General features: G+C 40.3%; 1 protein-coding gene and 1 long non-coding RNA gene across 15 annotated transcripts in view; one reads left to right on the top strand and one right to left on the bottom strand.

The window, feature by feature from the left end:
• Positions 1-16,344, bottom strand: part of FAM13A (family with sequence similarity 13 member A) — a 133,191-nt gene that overhangs the window by 38,548 nt on the left and 78,299 nt on the right. For 13 of the 14 annotated variants that reach the window (XM_085579121.1, XM_085579124.1, XM_085579126.1 and 10 more), the window contains one exon: positions 8,738-8,779. In XM_085579121.1, the coding sequence (XP_085435247.1) occupies positions 8,738-8,779 (42 nt within the window). Of the gene's footprint in view, positions 1-381; positions 4,676-8,737; positions 8,780-16,344 lie in introns of those variants that run through there. The other variant, XM_085579134.1, reaches the window with a different exon arrangement.
• LOC146767644 (uncharacterized) lies at positions 5,414-14,647 on the top strand. The gene is made up of 2 exons (XR_014955195.1): positions 5,414-10,373; positions 10,951-14,647. It is a non-coding gene; the product is annotated as an uncharacterized LOC146767644 (long non-coding RNA).

Genomic DNA, 16,344 nt, shown 5'->3' with positions numbered 1-16,344 from the left:
CTGGATACAAAATATTCTTCCTGCACAAATAGACACTCACTGTTTTCAGTCTTCACCAGTTTCTCTCAAATAATTTCATTCTAGAACCATCAACAGCTGATTTGCCTTTGCTACCCAAAGATTTCCTCTCTTTTTCCCTTGAATACTTTGCACTTTATGGGGTTAGAGCTAGCTGAGAAGCTGCAACACTCTCAGATAACCACTGTGTGGCTTTTCTGGGTTTCAGTGTCACTTGAGCAGAAGGCAGGCAACAGAGGAAGAGAAGGATAAATGAGGGGTCACTACAGCTATTTTAACAAAACCAACAAACAGTGTGACTCCTCCTCACAAACACCCAGCTGCAAGCTTGCAATGTGCTTCAGGCTGAGCCGGTGTGCTCACCTGGCTCTAACCACACACACATCCCTGCCAGTCCCAGCTTCACTCAGTGCTACTCTCCAGTCCCAGCACAGGTCACCGGAGTGATGGCACACCAGGAAAGCAGTCATGGACTTGCCAGTATGTTCCACATTACCTGAGCAGGACCTGAGCGGTTGTGTCATTCAGATAATTTCATGAAGACACGCAAACAACTATTACTGTACCTATTGTTACAGATAAAATATCTGCATACAGGAAACAAAATCTGTGAGATCACACTCTTCTCACATCTAACATCTTGACTATTAACTACAGGATGGCATTGGAATTTGAAGTGCACATTTCAAGCCCCCTGCTTGCCTTCTGCTTTTCTTAGAGGAACTATATGGCCTCTTCCCAGCCCAAAACTAGTTTTTAAGACCTGGTCTCCCATGGAGACATATTAGCGAGTAAGGTGCTAGTGCGCTAATGTGGGCTAACCCATATTATAAGATACAACTCAAGTGCTTGCTACAGCTCCTACACCCATGGGAGTAGATTAATGCTGTATCACCTTTTTATTGTATCTACATGCAAACCAAGTTGAATGAGGTTGCCTTCCACATCACACTTTTCTTCCCCGTTTTTATGCCAGGAAAGTGGTAGTGGAGAGGAAGAAAGGATTGCTTGGATTTTAGCTTTTTTAAAACATCCCTAGGATATAGTTTTTTCTACCAATAAAAATTTTTCTAACACCTCAGTACATTCTAATTCACAGTTAACTGTGCACTTTACTAACATAAATTCAGTTTTAAGTACATTACCCTAATTTTTAATGATGTGTAACAATTAATTTACTGCATCTAGAAAAGCCCTACTCAGACAATACAGATTCTGTAAGAAAGACAGTAACATGGTGATTTTCAAACTACTGACAAATAACAAGAAATATGTATCCTTTACATGCCAGCTGAGTGGATGACTACAAAATGAAGGTCTGATATTCTGATTTTATTGTACTCAGCCCAAGTTTATCCTTAGCTCTGTGATAAGTTAATGCTCTTTTATTAGCCTCCCCTCAATAAGACAGAGATTTTAAATCAGAGTTTTTCTAGATACACTAACTTCCTTTTAATTCCACAGTTGGTAATTTTTCTGGCTATTTCATTTTGAAGCTTAATTTAAATGTGTTGATAAATTGTTTTAGTTACTCTCCACCAACAAATGGTGGAGGGGAGAGAGTTCCACAGTGGTTTTAGGACTGGAGCCTTCTGCAGGACACAACAGGCGGTGCAAGAGTACGTTGGCAAACACAGCCAAAGACACTACCCTGCAAGGATTTCAGAGCCCAGACAAGCAGGCAGGCAGGCAGGCAGGGTGTATCCTGTGAGGCTTTCCAAACTTTTTGGGTGGCAGAAGCCACTCTGCTGTTGGATTTCTGTGAAACAGGCAGGGCGAGCCATGCCTAGAAGAACCCTCTTGGCGTGCCTGCCTGTGCAGGCATCTGCCTTGCTTAGTAAATCATCTGGACAATGGGAACTCATGTTCTGCTTCAGTTAATTATTTTCTCCTCACATCTGCTCCATTTCACTGATACGTACAATCAATGATCTGCACGGCTAGATTATCTTTATTAGATTATGCAGCTGCTGTTGCAGAACATGCTGAGAAATACCAACTTTTCATAGAAATTACAGTTGTCCTCAGGTGACTGAGGGCAGTAGGACGGCATCCCAGTGCTGGGGGACATTTATTTTCAGAAAGCCAGCCAGAAAACCTGCACAAAGGCACACAACTGTTTTAAGCACTATGAACTTTTGAACTGGATTCTCATGACCCTCATGCTTTTCCTTCTGGGAAGTCTGACCTCCAGCACTTCCCAGTTTTGTCTAGCTTGTTTACTCAAGTCTTTTTTGCTCACTTTCAGAGGTGCTCTAACAGCTTTGAATAATGTCTTACTTCACACAAAAGGCAAACTCTTACTGTATGGCTTCCTTTCTTCTGTTTCAGCCTCAAGGTCGAGAAGGTGCCATTTTCCATCGTCATTAAATCTCACCTGCACCCCCTAACTAGTACTCCCTAAGTCTAAAAGATCTGCACCAGAGTGAGAATTATCTTATGTAATGCCTGCAGCTTGTCTGGTCTGCCTTGGGCATCTTATGATAGCAGATGCTGGATATCAGTAAGTTGGATATCAATGCCCTTTCTCCTGATTTCTTTCATTCAAGCCACTATTGAGCAAAGCATCTTAGCATCTAGACAAAAACAGCAAAGAAAAAACATCAAACAGAGCAAACTAGGAAACTGATGTACTGGTATAGTGTTTTCCCTGGGTTTTCATTTATGAAATAATTTAATTAATTTTTGACAATACCTAATGGCCTAATTAATAAACTATATTTGCAGTCTGGTATTGAAGTCACCTGTTGCTGAAATGTACTTACAGTCCATCTGCTTTATTCAGGAAACAAAGATGGCTTTTGTTCTTGTTTCTGCTTTTTTAAAAGCCAAGCACAACAGTAAGAAAGCCTCAATAGATGCAAAAGCTTTTTACCATTTTGCTATGCAAAGTTGAGGATGTTTAAATGGCCTTGACATAACACATGGGAAATTCCTGATGGCCTTCAATCCCTGATCTAGGGATTCAATTCCTGATCTAGGAAGTTTCAATTCATAGGTATTTATATGGTCTAAATGCTATCCACTCTCCACACTGTGACATACAATACTGCAAACTCACGTGGGATCCATTTCAAGACAGCTACTCTATTTGACACACTTTCACCAAAGAGAAGTGTTGTGATAGCATACAGAATGTGAAAATAATGAGTTTAAAGACAATACAAAAGGCGCGTGCTCTTAGTTACTGGGATGTCCCATCACACAGAGGAGATGCTTTCATTATTTTCTCACCACCTTCACACTTTCACAAGCTCAGATCAAATTATTCCTCCTTTAAACGTGGTAAATTATTTTTTACACTGCTTTGTTACTACGCAGAAAACTAACCCCACTAAAAGCAACTCTATTCAGTATTCCTAATCCTGAATAGTTTTTCACTTGCATCTCTCCTTTATGACAGATGCACGTTGACACCTACTGCTTGGAGCAGAGACAACCCTGCAGGGGATTCATAGAGGCCCCATGATTCAGCTTGGTGAATTTGCATGGCTGTGTCTGTGCAGACTCCCCTGCAGAGCAAGGAAATAATCCCCAGGGAGCCTCAGACCTGCATGGCAGCCGGGCACCCAGAGCAGGGACACCCAGTGGCCTGGTGGCTACTTTCAGCCAGTGCAGGTGTGATGGACATGAACAAGCATCACATTTGTGATGGAGCCCAGCATTCCTGTGGACTCAGGACCTCTTATGGCACGTTCCTTCAGTGTGAAGGTGGCCAAGCAAATTTCTGAACAGGTGTGAAATCCAAAGCAAAGTTTTACAGTTTCTTCAGGAAACTGACCTGAAAATAAGCAGCATAAAACATCTTACTCAATAAACTTCAGGGTAAGAATACCTGACCTGCATTATTTCAAAAGAGTTGTCTCAAACAAAAACTGTTAAAAGGAGAAACAGTCAGTTGTTCTGAATAATGCTCGCAGGAGTACTTCCAGGAAAAGAACCAGGCACAACTGTCCAATGCCTCACTCATGGGTATTAGTGCAATCTTTGGCATTGCTTGTGAGTTTAGGTCTCATTGCAATTTCATTTTAATGCTCTGAATGTTATCAAAGCTACACACTACAAAGCTGTTGTTTTTCTCCCCTGTAATACCACTCTGGTTTATCTCAGGACAGTCCCCTCAGGTAGCTCCTCTGAAAGTATCTACATAACTAACGTCACATCTGAGGCACACAGGCCAGCACAAAGCATGCCTGAAGATTCACTGTCTTCCAAAAACTCCTTGCACATGTGGAGTAGAATTGTGCTTACAGGGATTTGCTGCTGCCAGACACTCCTTTGTTTCCTGAAACTGCTGAGTGTTTCTCAGTACTGATTACTCAAACATGCTGCAGCTGGTATTCACATTCTCACTAAAGAGTTATTCAAGGAGCACTTTTTAACAGTCTCAACTCCCTTTACCACAAGGTTTTGTTACAAAAGGTTTTGGAACGTAAATGTCCTTCAGGCATAACTCCCTGGAACAATCAATCACCTAGCAAGGTTTTCCTCTTGTTTTAAAGGTATAGAAATCTTCTTTCCTGGTATTGAGCACAGCTGAGCCAACAAATTATCTAATTAAGGACTACAGAGAGGGAGAGGATAACTCTGGCCAGCAGTAGGTGAATGGATTAAAACCGCAAGTCTCTCAAACTGGTCAAGCTGACATCATCCTTATTATGCCCAATAAGAGGGCTCCAGCTACAAAATTAATAATGTTCTACCCAAATATATTAATAAACTATTTGTACACATTCTTATTGTTATTTACCATAAACATCCTCCCCTCTCTGTCTAAAACTCAGGGGGAATATGTGTGCTCTGGATAATTTCTTACAGTAGCTAGGACCTCCATGCTCTTTTCTCCATCTTGTAACAGTCTTCCCATTTCTTTAATCATCTTCACAAACCTAAAGCTATTGGAACATGAGTGACTTGAAAGTGTTTAAGGCTTCACCTGTCTCTTGTACAGGGGTATCCATACCTCTAAGTGTACTGAAAATATTTCCTTTATATATCCACTGTCATGTGATTACTTCAACTTGAGTATTTTTATCCCTCCATGGACAAGTATGTTTACATCTTTTTTTTTTTTCCCCAGCATTTCCACATGTAAGGAACTCCCCTATCAGGGCAAAGATTTTCATTATTAGACCTCAGTAAGGTCATAAGTAATAAATTACTTTATTATACTAATTTTTAGTATAATAAAATTAGTATTATATTATTAGTATTGTATAATTAGTATTATACTAATTTTTAGTATATATCTTAAATTTTATGCTTATCTTTATAAATATATATATAAATAACATTTATATATATGACAGTGAGATATTTTAGAAATATATCCATATAGCTCACTCTATATAATACCTTACTGCCACATATTTTCTCCCAGAGGACACTGCCAACCCATTCACCCTCCTAAATTTCTGCTATAAGCTCAATTAATGAACATAATTTGACTTTCTTATGCTAGTGTCTATCAAGGCACTTCAGGATCTCTAGCAACAATGCCCTTCCTCTCCTACCAGCAACATCTATAAGTCTCACCTCCTCCTTACCTATCTTTATGTTCTTGTACTTGTGCCCACTTCTTCCATATAGATGGCATGATATAAAACATTTTGCTGACATCAGCCAGATTAGGTATACTCTTTTTCTTCCTCTCTTTGGAAAGCCTTTTAAAAAATAACATGGTTGTACTGGTGTTACCACTCTTTACAAACCCATGTCACATTTTGTCTCATTTACTGCTTACTCTCATACTATTACAGACTGTTTATTCCCTTACTAAGTAGCAGGGGTGATAAAGTCTTGACTTTCCCAATATTGAAAGAAACAAACCAATCAGTGTCATTTTAAAAAATAGTATATTTACTGGTGGTATTTTGACAGTTCTGACTTAAAAGTTAAGACCTTCAGCATTTGTCTTATTGTTGAAAACAGCAATCAGGGAAACATCTCCATTGTTAGCTGACATGGTACAGCACTGAATACTTAAGTCTGATTTGATCCTACTAAAACTGATTTATGGAGGGCGTGCTGGTTTTGGCTGGGGTAGAGTTAATTTTCTTCCCAGTGCCTGGTATGTGGCTGTGTTTTGGATTTGTGCTGAACACAGGGTTGATAATGTAGAGATGTTTGTGTTATTGCTGAGCAGGACTTACACACAGCCAAGGCCTTTTCTGGCTTTCGTACTAGCAGGGAATTTAGGGGTGTGTGGGAGGTGGGAGGAGACACAGCCAGGCCAGGTGACCCAAACTGACCAAAGGGGTATTCCAGCCCATGTGACATCATGGCCAGTGTATAGAGTGGGGGGGGGAAAGGAGGAAGGGGAGGGGACATTTTCAGTTATGGCATCTACCTTCCCAAGAAACCATTACATGTGGTGGGGCCCTGCTCTCTGGAGATGGCTGAACACCTGCCTGCCCATAGGAAGCGCTGAATGAATTCCTTGTTCTGCTTTGCTTGTGTGCATGGCCCTTTCCTATTAACCTATCTTTATCTCAACCCATGAGTTTTCCAGCTCTTACCATTCCAGTTTTCTACTGAATCCTGCTGGTGGGGAAGTGAGCAAAGCAGTTGGTTGCTGGCTGGGGTTAAACCATGACAGAGGGACACAATGTTCCTTCCATCTGGCAAGAGCCAAGTATTATGCAGTGTTTGGAAGCTAAAGAGCTCTTGTTCCCACTGATTTAATTTGTTGTATAATTATCTATATGGAATTACTGCATTAACACAGCAGTGACCACCCTGTGCCCAAATATTCATGATTCACTGGAAGGATTACTTGAGCAGTATTTCAAGCTATATAAGTATGGCTGGTAGTAATAGATTTGACCACCAGACAGCTAAAGCAGACAGTCTTCCCTTCCTTGCCCATGGTGTGAAATGCAATTCCTACATATGTCATGCACAGCCTCTGGGGCAACAACTTGAACTTTCAAAGTTACACAGAAAAAACTGGCCACCCACTCAAGTTCTCAGTTGTTGAAGCACCAGGAATTGCCCAGCCAGCACCAGCTCTCCTGCCAAATTAACCGCACGTGGCAACTGACCTCAGATTTCTGATGTGTTACAAACAGAAGCAAGACTTACAACCTGTTCCCTTTATTTACAAGTAACTGTATCCCAGCAATGTTACAAAAGACACGGGCTTGGCAAGAAGCCTGTGTATCAAGGTGTACAGCTCCCTCTCTACTCCTACCAGCCATTTCCTCACTTCCCAGCTATGTGTTTATTCCTGACTGTTCCCTTCCTATTTGCAATACAGATTCCCATGGAAACCCATCCCTTCATTTCAGTGGACACACTCATTCTTTGTTCTCCCCCCTTATAAGCCTACATCTCTTATATGTTCAAATTTGCTTCTTTCTCCTGCTTTGATATCAGTTTTCTCAGGTCCGCTCCTTGCTCCCCCCATCTTTCCTTGGTGATCTTGACAAGGTCAGACAAAAAGAATCTCCTTCATGGATAATTTTTTATAATCCAGGAAATGGCTTGGAAGGACAGTTCTGAGCAGTAAGACAGATGAAAATGTAATGAAACCCTAAAACCATTTGAAGGTCACATTTAGCCAGAAAGAAAAACAAAGGAGTGATCAATTTTCAATGGAAAGATATGAAGAAGATTTAAACTAGGGAAAATTGGAGAGAGGGCAATGTACGTATGCATCTACAAAATAATTTCCTGAAGGAAGAGGCAGAATCTCCTTTGACAATTTGGAGCTTTTGAGGCAGAGACTGGGAAACATCTGCACAAATGGATTGCAGAGAATGATGGTGCATCGCCTGGAAGGCAGACAAGATCATGCTACCAGGCTAGTCCATTTCTGCACAGTAGGCATTAACTGCATTCTTTCTATGCTTCATGTTAGAAAAATTCTTTAAGAAAAAACACAAGCTACAAAGATAAACAGGAATATACACCAGAGATTAAGAAATTTCAGACATTGCTGTAAGAATTCCAATTATCACTGTTCTCACAAAAAGCACCACTGGGATTTCTTTTTATTTGTTTAAACTCTGTAGAGATCAAAGAACCCAATTATAATATCTGGCCCTTCCTCCTCTGCAGCCCTTCATTGTTAATTGATCTGGCTCCTGTTCTTCCACTAAGTATAAATGAAAGCACTGGAACTGAGCCTGCTACTGAAACAAGCAGAGCAAACTTTCACAGATGTCAACAGAATTAGACCCCTTTTACAAGCAGTGACTTTGCCCTGCAGCTGGCAAAACAAGAAACAATTTGTTCAAATGCAGCATGAGTACCATTCCCTCCAATGAGGCTTGCTGGGTACCCAGGCACTCTCCTGCTTTTCTAGGCTGCAGCAGGGAACTGGATGGGCTGCTGACTCACCATCTGGTTCCTGGTTTCTTTCTGAGCAGAAACATGCTGTCAATTCCTCAAATCCTGTAGCAAAAATCTCTCCTGTGCCTGCAGATAAGCTACTCAGGCATCTAAGACATGCAACAAACCAAAGAAAAGAGGAAAAACACATCCATTTTGCAATAAAGACCTTAAACCCTGGGCCTCCTCTCTAAATATGAAAGAATCACAACAGAGATGATAACTACAAAGACTCATCCCACTAACTGAGCAATAATTACAAATGTAAAATTAATGCTCACTTTGATTACAGTCTGTTCAGCACTTCTGAACCCCTCCCCACATTAAATTCCAATAATGAGTCAATCCCACACAGAAAAATAAATGAAAATAATGGAGTAAATACCTCACATAGAAGGGTGACATAGGTCGCTCATCTTCTTGGGAGCTAAAAAACAAAATATATTTTGTAAGTTAGTACACAGCTCTGTCTTGTATTTGCAGCTCAAGATACTCTTAAAAAGCAGAGACAATGAAAGTGAAATTGCACCCATTACAGAAGTAGCACTTAAGTCTGTTTTGTCCTCTGGATGATGCATGGAAGAAAGCTTTAAGTTACTTTCCTTAAATTCTGGCAATCCAACTCATTTCTCAATGTCCACAAATGTGGTGTAACAGATCTCCCGCTAGACAGCCAGGAGTCATTCTGACTCTGTAACAGCGCTAAGGCTATTCCCATAGCAACAATAAAGCATTTTGCCAGGAAAACCAAGCAGCAACTGTCTGCTGCTCCAGAATTAAACAATCTGCCTATTAAAGCCAAATTTGGGAAAAAAACCAAAGGACATCTTGAGTAACCAAAGAAACAACCATGGCCATAGGTGTATGCATGAGGCTACCTATTCCCCAGTTTTATCACGCCTGTGGAAGGTTTATTTGAATGACATTCCTGTAAGCTTGAGATCAGGGATTGCCACTGGCTGGCTTGGAGATCCCCTGACAAAATGTTTAATTGTGTTATAGTTGTCAACTGGCCTGGCCCCAACATAACCACCTGGCAAGTGACTTACCAGCCCTGATCCAGCTCATTCTGCCTGTGCTGGCACAAGGGTAACAGTGAGCTGGGACATATCAGCACACATGATCCCTTGAATTTTGAAGGATTTTATTTATTGGCTTATAAAAGCTGCTCAAAGTACTCTATAAAGGGGGAAAGAACATCTCTGTAGGATTTGCAACTAGGAAGTCAAGTACTCAGGTACTTTCTGCAGTTTCCATTGGAGCCAGCATGAAGATCCCTCGGCAAGATGAGCTGAAACTGGCTTGCAGCCAGGTAAGTACCCTGCCCTCACACTGCACAGAGCCAGAAACAGATTTAACCACAGCTTATTTCCAACCCACCCAATGTTCCAATGTTATAGCAGATGCACAAGTATGAACACCAAATTCACCAAGGGGAGCAGAACATAAAGGAGAAGGCAAGATACAAGGGAGTCAAAAAGGCAGGCTGAAAATAAGCAAGACAATGTTCCAGGGAAATAATCACAGGGATTTAACCTCCCAACTAGAATATGGAAAGACTCACTAATAGACATCCACAGAAAAGACCTTAAAGCACATGATGCAGGAAACACCAGACCAGAAGGAAGAGAAACTGCCTCTGATATTGTTGTGGTCTGCTAAAACTTCACCTCTGAAAGGCAACAGTGACTGGACAGCTTTCAGCAGCTCCCCGAAAAGACTGGGAGCACAGCTGCTACTGGAAACCTTGCTGCCACTTCCATAAGTCTGTCTTCAGTAGCCTGAACAACCTGCAGTGCCTGGAGCTGCTGCTGCTCCCAGAGCCAGGCAGGACACAGCCGTGCACAGCAGGTGGAGAGTGCCTGCCTGTCAACTGAGGCCAGCAGCACCTGAAGAGAGTTCATGAGAAACTGCTACAGCTTTGAGACTGCCTAGGAAAAGTTGATGGACCATGAAAATATCTATTACTGCCTTCCCTGAAGACAACCTACAACAGAGATATGGGTAGGAACCTCTAGCAGGTAAAGCTCCCTCCCCTGATGGCATGCAGTCTCCAAGCCTGCGTGCACGCTGGCATTATTTGGCACTTACAAAATATATATATATATTTTAAGTGTAAAGAAAGTACTTTAGACTTACAAAGCTGGTGGTGAAGTTTTTCGCTATATTCAGTGAAGAGAGCTTGACAGAGGAATGGTTGTACAACAGGGGACATGATACTGTAAAATTAATCCAAATAGGGAGGGCTACGTGACTGCTGCAAAGTTTGCATGACCCTGAAGAGTAGATGGTGTGCAGAAAGCAGGATATTGAAACTGCTTGGTATGTAGAAATAGATAGAGAAGAACAAAGAAGTACTAAGCTGTTCTAACTGCAAGGCCAGCTGGACAGGCAAGTATCATTCACAAAGATACTTTTAAGATAATAGTACAAGTCACATAGCAACCAATCATGAGCTCGGCTTTTGCAATATGTATGAGCTAATTAACGAACATATATAAACTGTGTAATCTGTCACAATAAACTGAGACTTGATGATCATGATATCATGAGTCTTGTCTCTCGCGGCACCCTCCAACAACTGGCGCCCGAAAACAGGGACTTCATCTGAGCCAAAGGCGAGAGAGGTGCTGCGTTGGAGTTCGGGTCCTGCAGCTGGAAGGACGGCGAAAATAAAGAGAAGAGGCAAAACGCTCTGCTCCGCGCCCTGAGTGACCGTAGAGGCGGGCTCAGCCGATACATGCTGCCGAAGCCTGAAGGAGCCAGCAACGGTACCGACGTAATCATGGAAAGGCAAGCAGCATATGATTTATTTAGTGCTTCTCTTAGAAAAAGGCAGATTAGGGGGATTGACTTAGATAAGGATCTCCCCTCGATATTGCATCATGCTGAGTCTTACGGCTTTTTCATTAACCCCCATAGTGTTCATGAACTTTCAGAATGGAGAAGATATGGGGATAAGTTGTGGGAATTAGTGTTAGATGAGGATAAACCAGGCAAGAAAATGAGTAAACTTTGGAGAGTGGTTCATAACGAATTGTTAATGTGTCAGGCAGAAAAGAGGGCGGTGGAAGTGATACGGACAGCTCGGGAGAAAAATAAGGAATGTGAACCCTCGCTTCTCTCTAGTGAGCCAAACCCTCCGGTTCTCACAAATTTTCCCATTCCCATCTCTGCTTCTGAAATGCCTGTACCTCCCATAGACACTAGTAGCATTGAGGTGCTGGAAACTGAGGTCCAAATTGCTTTATGGCAACGGGACTGGGATCCCAAATTCACTTTTTGTGAATGGGAATCAGGTAGAACGGAGCGGGCGCGGGGCCAGACAGAGCGGGGCCGGCCAGCACCGAGCCGGAGGGGAGCCCGGGGCGGAGCGGACATCAGCCGAGAGACGGAAGGCTCCTTACTGCCGAGCAACAGCGCAAGGGGGAAGAGGGGCGTTCCTGGGGCTCAGCCGCGCTGGAGTCGGAGCAGGCGGGGCGCGGCCGTGGCGGGGGTGTCTTCTCCCATCCACAAGGTGACACAACAAGGACGGGAGCAAGGCGGCGCCGCCCCTCATCTCCCTGCAGCACCCAGCAATGGCGGCGGAGATGGCGGCACAGTCCTGGTTGCCATGGCAGCGACAACGCCGAGAGCAGCAGCGCCACCGGTGGCGGGATCGCAACACTACAGCAAAAATTTCAACAGCATCTTTCCAATTTCTTACAAGAGTCAGAAGACGTAATGAAAAAGTACAGCAGTACCGAGTGTTTTCCAAGATACCAAGAAGGATAAACATTATATGAATCAATGTTATTTCAAATATGATATGGATAAAAATCACTATATAAAGATAGAAATGTTAGTAATGATTTAATTACCAAAAATGTCTCTGAAAACAAAGAGTTGAGAAAATGTCATCTGATGGAATTTTAGTATTAAGTTTGTAATCTCTTTATTTGGGTTTTTATAGATAATAATATAAGTAATAGTGATTTTTAAGTTTTATAGATAATACGATAAATAGTGATTGTTAAGTTTTTGTAAGTAATGATAAGTAGTGATTGTTACTAATGTTATATGAGTGCTTTAAGAAGATTGTCTTAAACTATTTTAAACATTTCTTGTTAATAGGTTGATCATAAAATGTGAGTTGTCTGATTTTTGTGATAAGAATTATTATTAAGGTATTAAGGTGTTGTTATAGTATTTACAGTCAGTTTTCATATGTTTTATTGTCTCTTTAGGTGATTGATTACAAGATGTTTTTTCAGGATCCTGTGTTTTTGATTTTTTAACTACTCATGTGTTTTCTTTATCCAATCTTTTATGCAGCTGCAATTCATCTTCCTTTAAAAATTCATTATCCAAATTTTAATTCAAAATTTCAGACTTCAAATTTTCAGATTTCTGAAGAAAGGGTTTGTTGTATTTAGAGAATTTTTGTCTTGAAAGAGATTTTAAACAGGTTCAATTATTTAATAGTTTGATAAATTTTTAATAATAAGGTTTTTTACTTATAACTGTTATTTCTAGGACTTTTGTTTTATAATGTGTTAAAACATATCCTCCAATTAGAGTTTGAGCTCTGGCCAAGCTCTGGCTCTATGTGGATGGTGTGATTGACCCAGGTGTTTTCTGCATCAAAAAGTATTCAAGTCCTTTTGGCTTGACAATTTGACCATATAGGGCAGCTGAGCCTCAAAAGGAGTCTTGGAGAAACATGATCCGGACATGTTTTATCCAAATCTCTGTTGTTTTAAGGTTTATCAGCTGCTTCAGACTCTGGGATGACAATATGATAGTGTAGCACTTGGTAACTGTGATTTTATATGTAATATTAATTGTGTATGCATTGTTTTGTTCTTGATGTTTTTTCATGTTTATAACAAAGATGTTGATATTTCCATTTCTTCATGCAAATTTTAAGAAGCAGAATTGAGAGAGGACCCTCCAGTCCCTGTGGGGAGTGTTGAGTTTGTTTGTGTTTTAGCAGGTGCAGAATCTAGATAGATTTCAGTGAAGAATGTTAAACTTATCAATTTCAAGAGAACACTAATCTCTCCACAAGTAAATCAGAGGATGCACAGCAAAAGTAGATTGTACAAAGATTTGTGTTTCACCCACAGAAGATTGTAGGCTTTTAAGTTTTTTCATAAGTGTGTTTTTAATTATGTTATAGACTTTTTTGCTAAGTTTTAATGAGTTTTAGTAATGCCTGTGATTTTTCTGTTCATTTTGCCATTGCTTTTCAATGGCAAAAGAAAAAGAGGGACAATCAATTAGATAATCAAAAGCATAACATTAAGTTTATCATAAATATAGTTTGTATTTAGAATTAAGTTTGTTCTTTCATGTTAAACAGAACAATCAAAAACATGAGAAATATGAAGTGGGGTGCACTTCTGTAATATAACCTCATTTTTCACCCCACGAGTTACTTCAGTGCAAGCTCTCACACAATTGAAAATCCTAGCCTACTGGACAAAAAAGTAAATTAGTATTCCATCTAAAATGTTGAGTGAGCTTGCCACAAATATAAGTAGTATCTGTCATGCAGTTCTGCAAAACAGAGCAGCTACCACTAATTTACTTCTTCTAGCCCAAGGTCATAGTTGTGAAGAATTTGAAGGAATGTGCTGTATGAACTTATCTGATCACTCTACATCTATCCATAACCAAATACGAAAATTGACCGAGCTAACTCAACAGTTAAAGGTAGAGGATAGATTAGGTTTAAAAAGATAGCTAAAAGGATTGGGGATCGGACCATAGTTAAGAGACATTATCAAATACAGCATAATAGTTCTAAGCATAATTGTGATACTTTTGCTTGTTTTGCCCTGTGTGTTTACTTGCTTGCAAGGCTTGATGCAGCAGATTGTGCAGAAAATGCTGAATGCACACCTTCTTGTACAAAAGGAAAACGGGGGAGATGAAGAGAGCTTGACAGAGGAATGGTTGTACAACAGGGGACATGATACTGTAAAATTAATCCAAATAGGGAGGGCTACGTGACTGCTGCAAAGTTTGCATGACCCTGAAGAGTAGATGGTGTGCAGAAAGCAGGATATTGAAACTGCTTGGTATGTAGAAATAGATAGAGAAGAACAAAGAAGTACTAAGCTGTTCTAACTGCAAGGCCAGCTGGACAGGCAAGTATCATTCACAAAGATACTTTTAAGATAATAGTACAAGTCACATAGCAACCAATCATGAGCTCGGTTTTTGCAATATGTATGAGCTAATTAACAAACATATATAAACTGTGTAATCTGTCACAATAAACTGAGACTTGATGATCATGATATCATGAGTCTTGTCTGCCGCGGCACCCTCCAACAATTCAGTTCACTGCATTAATAGCTGTACTTGTAATCTCAATGCAAACAAATTCAAGTAGTGGACAGAAAACATGAATAATTTTTTCTCACATAAATGAAAGTTTACAGTGCCATCAAGATTTCTGTGCATTAGTGCAACTTCAAATGACAACACCAATTGCTGCTTTATGTTCAAGTGGTAGTTGTTGAAGCCACACCAATCATGCTTTCTTTTCCATCATAAACACCCCTCTGTATTTCAAGGTTTGTAATTAACTTCCAAATTAAAGCAGCACAATCATACAAAGTCCAAATAATCTTATACATTTATGCTCCCAACATATGTTTTGATAGAGCAGATGGAAAAGTAGTATTCAGCAGGGACTCTGAATTCTCTTGCATTTCCTTCCCTTTCTTCCACAGCAAATGCAACTGGATACTTCTTAAAATGAAGCAAGTTTTCTAATTGTACAAAAACTTATCCAACCGTACAATAAAATTGAGGAGAAACAAATATTTTAAGCCCATTAGCTGGGAATGGCAGAGAAAGAAGCTCTTACAGAAGTCAGAAACAAAATATCAGTTTAATTTAGATCATCAAGTTTCAAGGTTTCACGTGGTTGGTAATAACTGTAGCTGTGAAAAACCTCTTTTTCTCAATAGTGGTTCATATTTTTACATGTGTAGCAAATGATCAGTAGCTGAATCTGGGGTGAAGACCTCCAAGCTAACTAGTATGAAATCCAGACTTTTGAGAAAACCATAAAAACCTTCTAATGTCTACCTTGCCCAGCAAAGAACTTACCAATTAACAAACAGGCTTAGCAGTAAATTAAATCTTGGGGGTTTTTTGTTTGGTTGGGATTTTTTTATTCTCAAAGTTTTGTCCAGAATTATGTATGCTTTATGTCCAGAAGGCATGAAATAACTTTTAAAAACTCCAGTTATTTATTCAATTATCATGGATTACCTGGTCAAGCAGGTGAGTGCAAAATACAGCAGTCTCTTTTTTCTCAAGCATATAAATAGTTCGCCTAAATCCAGGGAATAAACAGAAATTAATCGCTTCCATGAAATACTTGGGAGATTACCTGACAACTTCCTTCCTGCTAAAAACCAAAACAAATACCACAAAGTAAAAAAAAAAAAACCTAAACAAACATAAAAACCCACAGCAAACCAAACTTGTTCTGTCTATTGCACATGTAAAGAAGTTAATATTATGTATCTTTGTGACCACCACTGAGCTAATAAAAGGTTTGTCAGACTGGAAGGAACACCAGTTTAGCCCACTAGTTAGTTCAGCACATCTTGGGATTTTCAGGCACGTCCTTTCTGGTTTTGTAGAAGGAAATATGAAAGCCTGGGTGAAGTCTAACTTTCCATTACAGAAGGAGAGTTATCCTTTTTTGCCTCCCTCTTTGGCAACAAGAATGTTACAAGCAATGTTATATTCACTCCTTGCATTCTTAAACAGGTAATCATGGTTCTTTTTTTTTTTTTTCTGACATCTCATAGAACCATAGAATCATTGAGAGTGAAAAAGACTTCTCAGAACAAGTCCAACCTTTAAATCATCTTGCCCTTCAGGCAGAATAAGGGTGCTGCTGAGCCTGTTGTAGAACACCCATTTAGATGGAAATTTCCCAATTTATTTAGGTGCATAAGGAATACCCCTGTGTCAGCCCTC

The sequence above is a fragment of the Lonchura striata genome, chromosome 4 (assembly GCF_050655825.1).
Source record: "Lonchura striata isolate lonStrDom1 chromosome 4, ASM5065582v1, whole genome shotgun sequence".
In the NCBI taxonomy this organism is placed as follows: domain Eukaryota; kingdom Metazoa; phylum Chordata; class Aves; order Passeriformes; family Estrildidae; genus Lonchura; species Lonchura striata.
The sequence above is the reverse complement of the archived record's forward strand: the minus strand, read 5'-3'. Positions and strand labels throughout refer to the sequence as shown.